This window comes from Mytilus trossulus, chromosome 5, assembly GCF_036588685.1.
Source record: "Mytilus trossulus isolate FHL-02 chromosome 5, PNRI_Mtr1.1.1.hap1, whole genome shotgun sequence".
Taxonomy (NCBI): Eukaryota; Metazoa; Mollusca; class Bivalvia; order Mytilida; family Mytilidae; genus Mytilus; species Mytilus trossulus.
In genome coordinates this window covers 9,856,387-9,874,394 of record NC_086377.1, presented here as the reverse complement: position 1 = coordinate 9,874,394, position 18,008 = coordinate 9,856,387, and the positions used below count along the sequence as shown (strand labels likewise).

The 18,008-nt window shown below is 30.9% G+C and overlaps 1 protein-coding gene across 1 annotated transcript; it reads right to left on the bottom strand.

Moving 5' to 3' along the window:
* Nucleotides 1-694: 694 nt before the first annotated feature.
* LOC134717578 (E3 ubiquitin-protein ligase TRIM71-like) lies at nt 695-17,639 on the bottom strand. Its single transcript, XM_063580071.1, has 9 exons — nt 16,761-17,639; nt 9,676-9,741; nt 7,802-7,822; nt 6,799-6,801; nt 5,544-5,546; nt 4,332-4,337; nt 2,847-2,849; nt 1,457-1,459; nt 695-704 (listed from the first exon to the last, which is right to left on the bottom strand). Exons 1-9 carry the CDS (start codon nt 17,540-17,542, stop codon nt 695-697), a joined length of 897 nt encoding a protein of 298 aa, XP_063436141.1. The 5' UTR covers nt 17,543-17,639.
* Between the last annotated feature and the right edge of the window lie 369 nt (nt 17,640-18,008).

Sequence of the window (18,008 nt, the reverse complement as noted above, 5' to 3'; positions counted from 1 at the left end):
TCGTTGTGATTGATGATTACACAAATTGAACTGAAGGATTCATAATAGCTAAAAATGTTGAAAAGGTAATGTTAGGGACGGAAAATCAGCTGTGTCATCAAACAAGTGGTTGTAATATGTCATAAACGACTACAGTATCTTAATTCAGTAAACCCGAATTACGTCTACATTAGATTCGTTAAATATAGTATAGAACAAAAAAAGAAAAAGGTAGTTATACATGTGAAGACCCATTTGTGGCCTTCGGCTGTTGTCTGCTCTATATATATGACCGGGTTGTTGTCGCTTTGACACATTCCCCATTTCCTTTTTTTATTTGATAGACCCAAGTTTAACAAAATGTAGAATTATTTAACGATGACACATAAGATATTCATTGGATTTAAAGCTTAATGTATGAACGTTCTAATATAAGCCACAAGACTAAAGTATTGGAGAGAATTATGTAATATGTGTAATCATCTCTATGTTATTCTTAAAAAATAACCAGAATTCATAATATCACATTGCTTCTTATATGGGAATTAGTTTTACAACATTTATATATTATAATGTTTTTTTTTGGGAACTGGTGTTATATTTTCCCATTCTTTAAAAACACCACACACACGATTCACTCACTATATGATGTCCATTCATTCTTGTTTTTTTGGTAAACTTATCACAATATACTTATCTTTTTGGTACATAATACTTACTGTCTACTGAAAAATATAAAAAAAATGTTTAAAATCTAAGGAAACACACCATTATTTCATAAAATGCCATGTACCAAGTCCGGAAAATGGCCATTGTTACTTTATAGTTCGTTTCTGTGTGTGTTACATTTTGGTGTTGAGTTTCTGTTGAAACGTAGTTCTCTTATATTTGATACGTTTCCCTCAGCTTTAGTTTGTAACCCGGATTTGTTTTTCGCTATCGATTTATGAATTTAGAACAGTAGCTACTGTTGCGTTTATTTGAAGACACTACAAATCATAATAGCATCAACTTTTTTCTGTATGTGTTTTGTTTCAATGATGCTTATGGTAATCATTGTAATGTGGCAAAAAATCTGAACAAATTATGTCTGACTTGATCCGCTTCGTAAAAGTGCACGTTACTTTAACCCAAAAAGCGCTTTGGGCGTTTTGAATTTTTAAAGTGTTATGCTTTTTTGGAAAGACAGAATAATTTTGGAAATGCAAAACGTATAGAATTGCCGACATTCTGTTCAACATATGTATACAAAACACGGGCTGTACACATAAACAAACATTCGTCTCAGCTTTAAAAATTCTGTCTCGAATATCTAATCATGTCTTATATAAATATTTCTTTTCATAAAATGGTACTAGTACACGTGTTTATTGTTTAACTTTACTGCTTTACTAACGTCATTGTATAACTATCGTTATATTATAAATTGCATATATAATTGTTTTATATACTTATCTGTTTGCTACTTGACACTTACTTGCTGAAAACATAAATAAATAATCACGAAATACAGCATAATATTGAATTATAATTCAAAAACGAATAACGTTGACTTTGAGTTGATTTAACCATTTTTATATATGTTGATTTGTTAATGTAGTTCTTCAAATAAATTTGTTTTTATAATTTTTGGCTTTCACTATCCTTGCTTTCAGTATCTCTTATGCAGTATAATCTATGACAGAGGGCTGAAAGGTACCAGACAGTCAAACTGAAAATGTCTGATTTATTTCGCTCCGCTTTAACGCATGACTCAAAATGCTGATTTTGTTTTTGTGTATACTGCTGTTTGTCATGGCATTGCCTCCTTGTAGACGAACCTGTCTGAGATACAACATTAAGTTGATATGATTTTTTATTAATCTAATAGTCTACTTCTACCATTTTAACAAAACCTTATATTATAAATTACTAATGTCCATACCTATGTGTTTGCCTAACTTGACACTAACTTGAGGGACAACTTATAGAAATATAACCACAGAAAACAGCATACAATTTAGCAATGAGAGATAACCACGACAATAGAAGAATACCATAGGTAGTTGTGATAGTAGATTATTTTGAAGTCAAGATTATTGAATTAGTTTATAAATCAAGCATGGCAAACATTGAAATGTGATAGACAGTATGTGTATGAATTCAACGTGGCGCTTTATAGATTTAGAAATCATTTGAGAACTAAGGTTGCACCACACAAAAGTTAAGTTGAACTGAGGTTGAGTAAACTTGTTTTGCTTATGCTTTATATGGTCTAATATTTCAACTGTTTCGGTTATCATATGTCATTGGCTTAGAACATTTCTGGTTATACCATAAATATAAGGAAAAACTTCCCAAAATCCAGATACATATAAAACATCTTCTCAAAACATCAGTTATCAATTTGCTAATTTTTCATATTGCTTTAAATTGCTTGTGTGTTGCTTAGCTGAAACTGTGTGAATGTTGTCGCTATTTAAACGATGGTTAAATATAAAAAGATGACAAAGCAAGTGGTAAACCTGAATATCTTCCACAAAAATGTAAAATGACTGTTCAAACCGTTTATCTCTTTTGAACTCTGTACTTGTTTTGGCTTTCAAACTATTTTCATCTGATCATAGTTTTGTGTGCCTGTCACTCATGTCTGGCGTTTAATTTTATTCTGTTACCTTTTGAAGGCTATAACTCGTTTGCTTTGCTCTATGTATTGGTACTATAATATAAAAAAAGGAGATGTGGTATGATTGCCAATAAGACAGCTATCCAGTATATTTTTTGTTAAACTTTACTACTCTGCTAACGCCGTTGTATAACTATCGTTATATTATAACTTGAATATATAATTGTTTTCAATACTTATCTGTTTGCTACTTGACACTTACCCGCTGAAAAAATCAAAAAAAATCACTGAATACAGCATAATATTTAATTATAATTTGAAAACAAATAAAGTTGACCTTTAGTTGATTTAACCATTTTTATTTATGTTGATATGTTAATACAGTTCTCCAAATAAATTTGTTTTTAAACTTTTTTTATTTCACCATATCTGCTTTCAGTGTCTCTCATGCAGTATAATCCATGAAAGTGGACTGAAAGGTACCAGAGGGACAGTCAAACTCAAGAATTGAAAATATCTGATTTGTTCCGCTTCGCTATAAAACATGACTCAAAATATTGAATTTGTTTTTGGGTATACTGCTGTTTGTCATGGCATTGTCTACTTGTAGACGAACCTGTCTGAGATACAACATTCAGTTAATATGATTTTTTTATTAATCTAATAGTCTACTACTACCATTTTAACAAAACCTTATATTATAAATTACTAATGTCCATACCTATGTGTTTGCCTAACTTGACACTAACTTGAGGGACAACTTATAGAAATATAACCACAGAAAAAAGCATACAATTTAGCAATGAGAGATAACAACGACAATATAAGAATACCATAGGTAGTTGTGATAGTAGATTATTTTGAAGCCAGATTATTGAATTAGTTTATAAATCAAGCATGGCAAACATTGGAATGTGATAAACAGTATGTGTATGAATTAAACGTGTCGCTTTATAGATTTAGAAATCATTTGAGAACTAAGGTTGCACCACACAAAAGTTAAGTTGAACTGAGGTTGAGTAAACTTGTTTCACTTATGCTTTTTATGGTCTAATATTTCAACTGTTCCGGTTATCATATGTCATTGGCTTAAAACATTTCTGGTTTTACCATTTTTAACGATACCCTAAATCTTCCGACTCTTTTGTAGTCGTTATGCACATCTGTGTGACATTATTTAAATGGTATGTTTATTGTATTGCCTAGCTATTTTAATAACAACATTACATCAAACAACTTCTATTATGAATTGCATAATTTATGTGATTTTTGTTTTTATACACCAAGACTTTCGAAAGACACTTTGGTGTTTTCATCCTAAAACAAGTTGACGTAAGGTAGTTATAATCAAAGATAAATAAGTACGAATCGACAATTGTGAATTAAATTACATACTATATGAAGTGCCTAAATGAAACACAAGATGCAAGATTTACTGTATAACATAACGTTTTAAATAATGTAAAAAAAATGTTGCTACATCAAAATGCCATATCAATTCTCATATAATAGATAACGTGGCTCCTTAAAATGGGTTGTATCATTTTAGAACAAAACAGTACCATGAATGTGTGTACGTACACTATACACTTATAGCATAAACTAAAGGATAAAAGAGGGACGAACTTTTTTTTAATATATTTTCCCATTTACTAAAAATATCAGATACAATTTTCAATATCACATGCTGTTTTATTTTTCATTTTGTTTAAACTTATCACAACATACTTATATGATTGGTACTTACGTGGCCCTGAAAAACAGAAATATAAATTCAATTAAGATCGAATGAATAGTTTGAGAGAACAACGAAAGGGAAAATACTCATCTAAAAACATCAGATACAACGTTTTACTTGTGCATATTAAGTTCAGCTTTTTGTCTGGAAATGTTAATCATATTTAGAAGATACTGTACATTAGTTTCCTAAATGTGAGAGCTATCAAGTAAAAATATACAAATAAAAAGCAAATTAAATGATAAAAATGAATATATTTCTCCCATAATAATTGTAAATGGATATTGAAACCTCATTGATTATATATTATGAAATTATAACAATCATGATAACAAAATACTTCTGTATGTTTTTTTTATTCTATGGTATCCAGTTGTTAATTATATAACAATCATGTTAGAAAAAACCCAATACAAACGAGTTCTTACTTTTATCAATTACGTCACTCTGTAATATGTTAATTGGCGAGAAAAAAAACCTTAGAATTGGATTATTTACGATAAAACACTAACAACAAAGACTATCTGATAAGCAAAGTTTTAATAACTATCTATGATGAGTTTATTTATGGATTTATCAGATATTTCACATTGTATACAAAACGATATTATACAGTATTAATAAAGCCCAAGTTTCATAAAAATCAATGCAGGTTTAAAAATATTTCAAGTAAAACTAAATTAATTCAAAACCATCTATAAGAAAAAGACTGCAAATGAACATATATTTTAAAAACCTTATTTCTGAATCATAAATATCTTCTGCCAAAGTTTTTAAGACAATCCTATGAAGGTTTGACAAATTATCGGATATGTAACAAACGTTAACCTTAGACTCTTAACTAACATCCTCAAAAAAAAGTTGTCCTAGTGATAGTTCAACCAGTTATGTGTATGTTCTCTATTTTTATTTAAAACTGTATTGGCTTTCATCGTCTCTAAATTACCTTGTCTTTTGGGTTTGTTTTTTTTACTGTTGTCTGTCTCTTTATACTTTTGCCATGGTATTTGTTAAGTTTACATTTTACTAATGATTTTGAATGTCTCTCTATTATCTTCCTCCTCTTTAAAGTCGGAGCGTGCATCTGAGATACGCCATGTAAGTTGTGGGATTATTGTTTTACTTAACTATGTTACCACCACCATTGCATCAAAAGCCTTACATTATAAATTGTCTATGTAAATGTACGCTATACTTATCTGTTTTCTGCTTAAAACTTACAAGCTGTAAACAAATAATAATAATTATAAATTACAGCATACAATTCTGCAATGAATTAACCAACTTTAATGGAATTAGTTGAATACGTAATAAAAATATAAAAAAAAAACATTTTGTTAATTGACAGTTTCTTCTATTATACTCCTGATTGACTAATACAAAGGAGGCAATTAATTCTATGACAGGGCTGAGCAGGATACCATGTATTTGAACGTCACTATCTGGTGAAGACTTATCAAGAATCGGTTATTTAAAAGGACAATCATATATTCAATTCAAATTAAATAATGATGCCAAATAACGTCAACAGTTTTGGTTATTTTATGTCATAAGTTTTACCCATTTTTGATTTTCTATTTTCAATGATGATTAATCTAGAAGACAGGAAATGACATCAGATTACGTTTTGTTTTATAAACTGTTGTTTATCTGTATGTCTCACTAGGATTTAGCCATGGCGGTGTAAGTTTATATCCGACTAATGCTGTTGAATCTCTCTTTAATATCTTTCGCCATTGTATTAGACAGAACGAGTCTCACATATATTATAATTATGGTATGTTTATTGTTTAACTTTACTATACTTATAACACTTTATGTAATGTAGATATATAGAAAACAACACAATTAATCACACGTTATGTCATGAAGATGAAGATACATATAGAAAACAACGCAATCCTGATTGTTGTATTTTGTATTCATTTGCTTGTCTTGTTGTCGTTCTGGGTACTAAATTTTAACGTTATGCGTTTAAATGTCTCTTGGTATCTTCTGCCTCTTTTGTAGACATAACGGGTGCCATCATACATCACAATCATGACATGTTAATTGTTTTACTTAACACATTTGTATTACTCTCTTTATATAATGAACTATAGTATATATAATTATACTTTTCTGATTGTTACTTGACAGTTACACGCTGAACAAAAAACAGTCAAAATAATCAATTTATTGAACAGCAAATGATACAGTTAAAAACCAAAAATCGTCATTGGATTTAATTGAAAAAGTAATGCAATAAAAGTACAACATTTTGAGAATATCGAGTGTTCTGTCAGATAATTCAATAGTAAAGTCATTACTATGAGTTTAATTTGTTTTCTCATGTTTCCTCATAGTGATTGAGATTATTTCAAATTGTAAAGCTTCCTAACTAATTTATATAAATATCTGTATACACCAACACAAACAAACAAACCAACATATACAATAAGACGCTATACTTATCTGTTTTCTACTTGACACTTACAATCTGAAAATATCAAATAATTAATTATAAAAAAATTGATAAATAGACTAAATGTAATTGAACAAGTTATGCAGTAACATGGTGAGTGGGCGGTGCAAACCCTGCAATGTTTACGTGCTGTATAAATAGGAATGTGACAAATGAACAAACATTCGACATGACACTTCTATATTTTTACTTAGTGTTTTGTCCGAGCAACATTTGATTTACGATATGGTAACTAGATAGAAAAAACTTTTAACCACAGTTCACATAAACTGGACACATAGTAAACGTCGCAGAGTTTCTTTATCAACGAGACAACATTATGCATTAATCTTTTTTTCATGAATTTTTTATTTGTAAAACCTGGTATTTATATATGTGCAATTAATCTCACAACGTTAGTACATCAACATGATTGTTTTGTTTGATATGTGTTTCTTTGTATCTCTATAGTATAAACAATGATTGTTTTTTTGTTGTTCTTGTTTCTTTTTATATTTCTAAGCCATGTGGTTCCCAGTTTACTATAGATATATAAGTTTGACTGTCACTCTGGTATCTTTCGCCCCGTTTTTGGTACAAGCATTCACTTATGTAGAAAATGATGGATTTAACTTTGTGTTATAACTAGCTGAACCTATTAATCGTATTACAGTATCATATGATTCGAATAAATTGACAACAATATGCACAGGTGAGCAAAATAAAAGACACAATGGCTTGAAATGGGACTTGTTTTCGATTACAGTATAATAGACGTTAAATATTTATTTTCTCGAAATATGTTTTAAACCTAATACAATGAGCAATCGAAAATCATAAAAACCAAAAAAACATACACCATAGCAAAGAAAAAATAAAAAAAAGCCAAACAACACGTTTAATAAAAAAAAATAAAGAACACTTAGACCTAGCCATCGTCGTGTCACAATCTATTGTAAGCTTATTTTTTGGAACAATTTGACGAATTGCGAACTTTTAATATTTGTCTTTTACAATAGACGTAGATCATACTTACGTATCAGTTCTCTCTTCCTTTCTGAAAGATGAAACATTGGTATCAGTTACACATTCTAAACAAAAATACTGATAGATAAGTTGCTGTTTATCCAGAAAACATTTCCGAAGCAATACTAATACTTTCTATAGATTAAGGTCAGTTTACTTTATTTTACCACCTCTTGTTGAATTGTATTTTGAGATAACCATGTAAAATCATTAGGGATGAATATTACATTATCATGATAACATTGGCGGCATCAACCTTTCTGCATTTGACAATTAATGTTTCAAAAGTGACAATTGACTCAGCAAATAAAAGGGTCTGAAATTTAATGCCAACGTAAATCGTCTAAATTCACAAATTTGTGCTGCGTTTAGAGCTTTACGTCATCTACATTAAGCCGTTTCAGCGTTTTTAAATAATTTATGTGAAACATACCCAACGAAAAAGGAAACTATCGAGTAGTTTGTAATAAATTTCAATGTACAAATATTCTTAGTCGTTTATGGTTGAGGATTGTGGTTAAGCTGTTCAATTTTTCTCTGGATATTTCATCCAAACAAAACTGCAATATTGTACAAATGAGTATTGTATTGCTTCACCTTTCGACAATTGTCATCACACCATATATGTCTTACTCTAAGATTGACTACAAAGTAAAATTGAAAATGGAAATATAAATGTGTCAAAAAGACAACAACCCGACAAAAAGGAGAGAACATGTAAGGCAACCTATGGGTCTTAATAATCCTGCGCTGGCGTTAATTGGCATCTTAACAAAACGTTTGTACTAACTTAGTTCCATTGATGTTAAACCAAACTGCAAAACACATACATTAACTGAAATTAAATTTGAAAAAGACTAACAAAGACTAAGAGGCTCCTGAATTTGGACAGGTGCAAACATCTGTTCAATGTCGACACAACAATCACACAGTTATCCAGACAGTGCCAATAACGACATCAGTAGTTTTCCGCAGCTCAACGTCATAAATATTTTGAGAGAAAACAAATCCCGGTAACAAACCTAAAACTGAGAGTCCCACACCAATTATATGAAGTCACAATGAAACAACAGAAACACTGAACTGCAATAAAAACAAAGGGCAATGCAACATACATAGAACCCAACTATTTGAATACAATTTCAATATTCCTGACTTGAAACAGAACATTTTTATAGCCATTGGTGTGTTGAATCTAGTTTTAAGTCTAAACAAACCTCGCGCGCTTAACTCAATTTAAAAGAGTCTGATGTCAGAAAAGGTAACTAAAACAACTTATGCAAAATGCCAATGATGCGTATATCAACAAAGACAGTTACTGACATGCATGCAAGCTATAGACCACATCTTAACTTATTAATAAATGAATTTCTTTTTGGTCTTCTGTGGGTAGTTGTCTCATTGGCAATCATACCACATCTTCTTTTTTATATTCTCCATATTATGCAAATCATGCAAATCATGCATAATACCCGTGAATGATTTAGTATCAAACCACCAAATGCGCCCTATGAGTGATTAAATATGAGTACCAAAATATGGCGTCTATCATTATTATTAAACATCCATTTTCATCACTGCTGACGCAGGCGAACCTATGTTGCTCATTACATTTGTGTAAATTATTTACAAGTTAACAGATATAATGCTGCTCTATATCACTCTTATTGGTTTGTTCATCGATGTTTCTTATTGATTTCTTAAACAGTCCAAACATCTGTGTGGGGCAAGCCAATTACACATGACACCAGTTGCATTTTTCGAGATAAAAGACCCATGTATTTTGCACTTCATTGACACTTTGAAATCATACATTTTATACGCTAAATGATATAGATGAACAACTTTGTGTCATGTCTATAGAAACAATAATAATGAACTTACCCACACTTGTTACATCTGAACAGGTATTTTCCTTGCTCCTTTGGTATCACATCCTGCTTGGAAGCACTGTAATGAGCAACACAATTGATTGACTTAAACTTTACTCTATTCTAAGATAATATTAAAATCCAACAAGCTATTACTAACTGATACACACATAAACAGTGCAAAAATATCATAAAAGCATTTGAAATATATACAAGAGTCATAAACCAAATTAGCCAATCTCGAATGAATTGAACTGATAATCTATAAACAAATAAATCAACTTACACCTGGACAGATATACATTTTTTTACTAGAAAGATATATTGCTTTACTTCAGAGATGTTTTCTATGGTTTAGTGAAGAACAGAAGCTGTTTACCCACAAAGAGTATCACAGTTCACCATGTCTTCAGAGATGTTTTCTATGGTTCAGTGTAGAACAGAAGCTGTTTACCCACAAAGAGTATCACAGTTCACCATTTGTTGTCGTTACGTAGTATACGTAATGTTTGACAAGAACTTATAATTAAGTTTGACTTTTATTTAGCTGTTATGGTCGTATTGGTGTATGTCGTTCCTTTAAACAAAATAAGATGACATCAACCAAAACAATATATTCAATTTGAGGTCATATATATTTTATCTTTCCAATCCTTATAGAATTATTTCTGATTGCATACGCTTTTCCCTCTATTTCCCCGTCTTTCCTACAGACACTTACAAACTGAATGAAATGACGAACTATTTTAATTTAACCATTCATAAAACAGCATATGTGTAATCTCGTTTCAACTTGTTGAAGAAATATATACGATTACTCAAATCATTTTGTAATGACTGATAGTGCTCAATTATACCATACTATCGAAACCTCTTGCACTAATTTCATATGCATTTCGGAAATGTGACTGATAAAATCATTCACCCCGTCAACAAAATTCGATTGTGAAAGTGACTACTGAATTCGTTAATTTCTGTATCAGCAGTCGATTGTGAATAGGGTAAATGTGACTGCTGAAATCTTTTACCCCTTCATTGTGAATGTTAATGCTGGCATGGTTGAACTGTTTATTGACAGTCGATTGCGAATAACTTTGTGAATCAATAATAATTTTTATGGTAAAAAGAGGTGACAATATCACAAATAGTGCGGTGACAGAAGTGTAAAAAGTCGATCGCGAGTTTAATCTCCCAAATAAAACACGGCTAAAAATTGTCTTAACTTAAAAACAAAAATATGTCTTTTTTAATTTTTGCCCTGTCGTCAAAATTTCGTACGGTCACATTTTTCTAAAAAGTCGTTTTAATGACTAGTAGTATATTTGAGAGTTTCAACCCCCCTTTTTCAAAATAAAAAAAATGTGTATGTTTGCTTACATTTAATTGAAATAGTTTTTCCTGGAGATGTTTTTATATGTCAAAGTATTCTATTCAGTATTTTATTTTCTTCTAATCTATGAAATTTGCGAAGTTTGGACTATTTAAAATCGAGGTAATTTTAATTGCAAATTAAGACACAAACTTTAGTTTCTTCTTCATAGTAGTAATAAACATTAACCCATAATATTTTAAGCATATAATATTTCATAAAACTAGTTAGTGATAACAATTTCGGAACCAAAATATCAAAGAAACGTTACGAAATCAATGGATAAAGAATGGAGTAAAAACTTCAATTTCAACATTGAACTCAATCACTTGCCTTCCGTCACATATTGTGTATTAGTCAATAATTTGATCTCAACTGAAATATAAAATTACTACCTTCTTTGCTTTATATACACATGTTTTTAATTAAAGTGCACTGATATATGCCACATACTTTGTTTGTATATGTTTGTATTCTATAATTTCTTCTTATAAACCATCAAAAAAGACTTATTGTAAAATCAAAATAATTAACGGATAGTTTCAGTAAATATTCCGTGATATGTTAAGTTCGTTCCAACTTGCTCCATTATAAGTCTAAAGAAAAGACAAAAGTCGTTAAATTTTATGCAGTGCTTAATATGCCAAAAATTATTTTACCAGTATAGGGAAGTCGATTTTGAATCTGCACTTGAATAAAAGATTGGATGAGGTGAACATCAAGATGTTGCATGCGGAAGCTGTTAATTCAAAGAACTCTGTGCAGGAAGTTTATAGTTGTTCATGTTAGAAAAGTTACACAAGTAAATATATTTGTTCCCCCTTTTAGAGTGAGGAAGCTTCTATATGTCATTTAATGACGACATAAAATTATCGGACTGTTGTCCCTCAGTTTCGGGTATTTGTACGCGTTCTAGAAATGCAGTCGTTCAACTGGAGCGCTTGTATATTTTGCTGCAACAAAACATTTTAGTAAGATCAAAAACAACTCAAGTTTGAATCAGATGAGCGTATCAAGAGTGTTTTATTCGTGTCAGATAAAGTTAAAGTTGAGAACAGTTTCCCGTCCATCTTTTAAACTTCAAGCACTCTGTCATTACGGTTGCATTACAAAATATATGCTAAAAACGAAAAAAACAAAAACAAATCGAAACCCGTAGAAGCAGATATTGCGGATCACGATACTGCTTTTACTAATTTTAGTTTGGCTATTGAGAACGATTCAATGGTCATTCCTCATGACACCGTTACTTGATAAATATAGATCTTTTCTTCCGGCTGATTCTTATTTAAAATATTCTACTTGTAAAATGCTGTCTAAACTCATTGATTTCTATAGAAATTCAGTTGTCAAACATCTTCAACAAGTTCAAGGCAACTATAACATAATATTTAGTAGCAAAATAACTATTTGAGATGCCATATCAACTGCTAGTCAATTGAAAACTGACCTCAAAATCTCAATGACAACTGTAATAGACATAAATAACGGACATATATTTCATTCCGCTGCAAGTATACTTCGCAAAGACTTCGAAACTCTACAGAAGAATACCCAACTTCGGATGAATGTCTTTTCCATCTTCAATTCAGTCAATGCCTTCGTATTTATTGCAATTTATTTTATGGTTACTCGATGAAACTGCATTCAGCCAAGACTATTCTCTGGAAATGGCACCATACAAATTGCGCAAATGTATACTATGACGTTACGCGCGATGTTCGTACCTTATTGGAAATTCGGTGTAGTTGGCAAGATGCAAGGCCAATTATATAATTTTGTGATATCATATCCATTGCTATTGTACGTATTTTAAAAAATAATAAAGAATTTTATAATAAAAACGAAAAAAATAATCGCTTAAACTATGTTTTTTTGTTGCATGCGTCAAGCTTCACCTTTAAAAAAACGATGATTTTAAGGCTGTCCCGCGTAACATAATTCATTTATTGTAACCATTAAACTATCATTTTCGTCAAAACATTTTTTCCATTATTAAACAGAATGGTTCCTTCAGTCTTCTATGCACTTTTTATGATGTTATGATGACGTCATTGGAAAACCCGCGTTCCATATAACAAGAGCAAATCTGTCCCACGGGGAAAAAATTGGGATTCCAGATTTGAGAATCCCAAAACTTTTATCTAAAATGATAAAAGTTTAGTATTTGCATTTACTACATCAATGTTAATTTGCTTAATTTTATGAATTTAAATACAAATATCCTGAAAAATGATATATAGTAATTTATGAGCGATTTTTCAAAGGCTTACAAAGTTGTCGCACCGCCATTTGTTTGCGTAAAAACGAACTCAACTCAAATGTACGTCAATTGTTTGCTTATCAGTGCTCTTATAATGGTAGTACCCTGTCGGTACTTGTAAAGAAAAACTCAAAATAACGTGTTTGCTTTGACCAGAAGCTTTCATGTGCATAACTGTGGCCATGAGTGAAATTGGTAGAAATATTAAAACATGTCTTGTGACGGTTGATCAAAATAAAGATGATGAAGATAACGGTGGATTTGGTAAAAAGCTTGTTGCACTGGTACAAAATGTACCCACAGTCCCTTCCTCGAGGTTAGGGGAGTGTTGGCGCCACTTTAAAAAAGTTAAACCCGCCACATTTTATGTGCTTTACAAGTCACGCGACGGTTATGCAGTGTTTGATGTTTGTTTCTATATACTATATTTAAGAATTAATTCATGGAAGCCATAGATTATTGGAAATTTACACATGGCCTGGGCCGTGATATTCGAATTTTATCCTGAGCGTTAGCTGAAATCAGTACATATGCGAATAATGCAATAGAATAGAAAATCAAACATAACCTACCTTGATAATCAATTTTAATACAATAGTAAACGACATGTCAATAGTTAACGTAACAGAAAACGTTCAACTCTTGAGTTTTCATTTGTATGACGTCATGTTTTGAAATGACTTAAATGCGCCAAAAACATTAATAGACTTTCGCGGAATTTTATTTTATTTTTATTTTGTTGGTTTCTCCGAGTTCTTATGCATTACTTCTTTTTATTATGCATCCCAATAAGAATAAAAGTGAATTTGTCTTTTCTGAATTGCAATTTTTAAATCAATTAAATCGACAAAGGGTTTGCAAATAGGTTTCAATACATGCGGATTTACGTGGGAAGTATATTGTAACAGCCATTATTATGTACACCACGGAGTCTGCGCTAAGTATAGATATATCGAGAATTTTATCACAGTGTTGTTTACAAAGCGAAAGAAGCACGTCATATTAGAATTGTTTGTTTCTTATTTATTTTGTATATTAATCAGACCGTTATATTTTTCTTTTGTTTTAATTTATTCATTTCAGGAATCGAAGACTATGCCGTATGAATTTTACTCATAGTTGAAGCCCGTACAGGACCTTTATTTGCTAATTTATGTCTCATTTGGTCTTATTTTAAGAGTTGTTTTATTAGCAAGCATATTACATGTTTTTTTTATATGGAATACTTTTGAAGTTTGTGGTACGTTGCGAAGGGAAAAAGAGGGGATATAGGTACAAAACCTATTATGTAATAGATATTAACCAGAGTAGAAAACACAACAACAGATACTACTATGGAAGCAGTAATAATTGTGAAAAACGAGTAGTCGATAAAAAAACCTGAAGTATCCGCAAATTCAATTTGAGGTAATATTTGACTGTTTTGAGTTCTATTGCTTTGGTTTGATACCTCACCCAATATGATAGTTTAAAAAATAATTTTAAAGTACTGTCCTGCATGACATGTAATTTTTACCCGAAACTGAAAACTTTCATAAGGTTAAGGTGCTCTAAACATTTTATAGGTTGAAAACTTGATTTACGAAGTTTTGTTTATAAAACATCGTTTTAGTTTTTTTTTAAATTCTCAATGATTAAGGTTTATGTATAATAACAAACATTACTAAAGCCAAAACAGTATCATTTGTGTTTAGATAGAGTTTAGTAAAAAGAAAAAATGTCAAAATTGAAACCCTCCCGAATTTTCACAGATTTTTACATATGACCTTTGACCTCAATTTATAAAAAAAATGTGACCATATCAAGTCCTGACGACAGGCATATTATTATAGTACGCGATTTCCTCTTTCCAATGATATATTATATAGATGTGTGTTCGGTGGGGAGATTAGATTAAAAAAAATCTGCTTTCAGTCACCGCATTAAAAGAGCTCATTTCTATAGGAGAAAAGATATGACATACAAAGACTATTTACAAAAAGACAAACTACACTTAACAAAACAGTTATGTTGTTGTAAAACAGTATTTCGTCTTTTGATTGTACGTGCCTCAATAGTCCAGATAATTGTGATGAATGACGTTTATGTTTTGGTTATATCGTAAAAGTTTAAAGAGGTTCTAAATATTTCAACTAGACAAGCAGGGACATTTAAAGAAAGATAAATGCAACAAAAACTTAACACTATTAGAAATGCTTTATGCTACTAGTATGCGTTTCCGCATCAGAAGATTTATTTACTTAAATGCAATCGTGGTCGAGCCAGTGTGTTCTTACTTACGTAGTGAAAACAGGGGATATCATACACCAGAGAGACATTCTATAAGTACAAGGAGGTTTAAACATTTAAACTAGAGAAGCAGGCACATTTTAACGAGCAGTTTATTTAAAATCATTAAATGCCACAAAATCAAAACACTATTGGAAATACTTTATGCTACTAGTATGCGTTTGCACATCGTAAGAAGATTTATCTACTTAAATGCAATCGTGCTCGAGTCAGCGTATTCTAACGTACGTAGTGGAAAAAAGAGGAGATACATAAACCAGAGAGACATTCTAATTGATTTAAAGATTAAACGATATAAGGGTGTACACAATATATAATACAAACTTAATCAGAAACATTGCAACGTCAAATGGTGAGGTATTTAACAAGACAATGTGTAATTCACTCAAACATTTGATGACATGTTTACATTGTCAAATACGCTTTAAAAACTGTATGATATACAAATATATGTCCCTAACTCTTGGGGGAAGGTATTTCTCTTTCTCTGTTCATGGTGTGGTGTACGTGTCTGCATTTCACTGATTAAAGAAAAAACTAAAATTTGTACATTTTTTTTCAAAATGTTCTGTGAAGTATTAGGATTATGGCAGTTGTTAACAAAAAGTCCTTTCCTTTGTATGTTGGCGTTTGTTTTTGTAGCAGTACAGTGTAAATGTTGTTCCGTTGCTTTCCACTTGTATTTAATTTGTGTTTCCATCAGTTTTGTTCGGATTTTTTTCTGTTTAATCAATTTATGACTATTGTAAAGCGGTATACTTCTATTGTCTTTATTTATATTATAATCTTGCATAAAATGCATGAAATTACAATAAAATAATTATAACGAGAAAAACAGATATATATGTACTACTTTGAAAGCAATTATGTTTGCATTTTTACTTATTGTCGTGGTTGGTACATGTACATGTATCAATACAACTTAAAATGTACACTGCCAAAAACCCCGTATTTTTCCGCACATTGATATTACAAAAATACACTTGTAATGACCACATATTTGTATTTCATGAATTGTCTCTCCTCTGTTTGTCATATTTTATCCAGACGTAAGTTTATATTTAAAAAAACAACATCATTTTGATTTTGTAAAAATACGAGTCTCTTTAAGATACTATGGTTATATTGAAACATAAATTACGACTACACAATGCTCAATAATTGTAAGAAGAATTACCTGATTATGTAGTTACCAAACAGCTGTTTTACGTCGTTATCTGTTGCAGACTTAGCAGTATACTGTACGTTCGGAAATTCAGGTTTAGGCTTTACCCTCAGCTTTGCGATGTCGTCTGTAATCTTCTGTAAAGACTGCAACAATTTTCCATCGTTTGGTATCTTGTTGAATTCATGAATTTTCTTGTCTAAGTCGTGTCCTGCCTTTAAATCCATTTGAGTATCTTCCAATAGCTTTGTTAATTTGTCCCTTTCCTTCCTGGATTGATCCTTGACCGATGCGATCTTCTCTGAGATACATTTATCAATCATAGTCTTTATCTTTGTACCTTCTTCTGTAATAGCTTTGACTATTCCTGCCACCTTCACATCAAATGCCTTCAGACCTTCTTCTATTTGCTTCATATTTTGTGTTGCCTCATGCACCTTACTTCGCAGGTCTGTTGTATTCGTCTCCTTCAGCTGTGATATGCTGTCGAGAAGTTTGGAAAAGGCATGTCCTGAGTGACTGCCAGTCACACAACTGCTACATACCGCTACGTTACAGGTATTACATACAAAACTTACGTCTTCATTGTGGTCTTTACATTTTGATTTAACTTCCGGTATAACATCAAAGGAAGATTGAAACTGGTGGTTCTTTGTCCCTCTCTGTCGTTTATGAAAGCCTTTACAATTGTCACAAAAGTACTGTTCACACTCTAAACAGTAATGAGATCCAGAGGCACTAACACATATCTCACAAGTTTTAGATGCTGCCTGTGCCATTTTGTCACTTATCATGTTGAATGTATAATACACAGGTAATGTATATAACCAATGACTACAATGTTCTACATTTAAATCAATATCGGTTATATATGTATGTCGTGTATTTAAATGAAACACTTCAAGTTATAATTAGGATATCATTTGAATATTTTATATAAAGAATTCATTGTGTTGACTAATGGGCTATGGTACGGCTTTATTAATGTATTTGGTCATTGACTTGGCTTTATAATAAACTGATGTAAACATAATGTATATGTTCCAGACCGTATGAGTATTAGGACCGTACGCGTACGGTCTGGACCGTATGCGTACTTTTTCAAGAATATTAAGAAATTAGTCAAATATATTAGATATAAATGTATATGACAGATCAACTTATGTCTCAAATTAATAGTAAAAGTTCAACAGTTATTGACATAAAAATCAAATATTCTAACTATTTTTTGTAAATATACGCTTGTAATCTATTAATTTC

Bases quoted from the DNA above. Each gene is read 5' to 3' on its own strand.
- LOC134717578 (XM_063580071.1), bottom strand. From the start codon at position 17,542: ATGATAAGTGACAAAATGGCACAGGCAGCATCTAAAACTTGTGAGATA. The intron at 9,742-16,760 runs GTAATTCTTCTT...TGCTCATTACAG, and splicing joins TTTGGTAACTACATAATCAG to TGCTTCCAAGCAGGATGTGA. The intron at 7,823-9,675 runs GTAAGTTCATTA...TTCATCTTTCAG, and splicing joins TTCAGATGTAACAAGTGTGG to AAAGGAAGAGAGAACTGATA.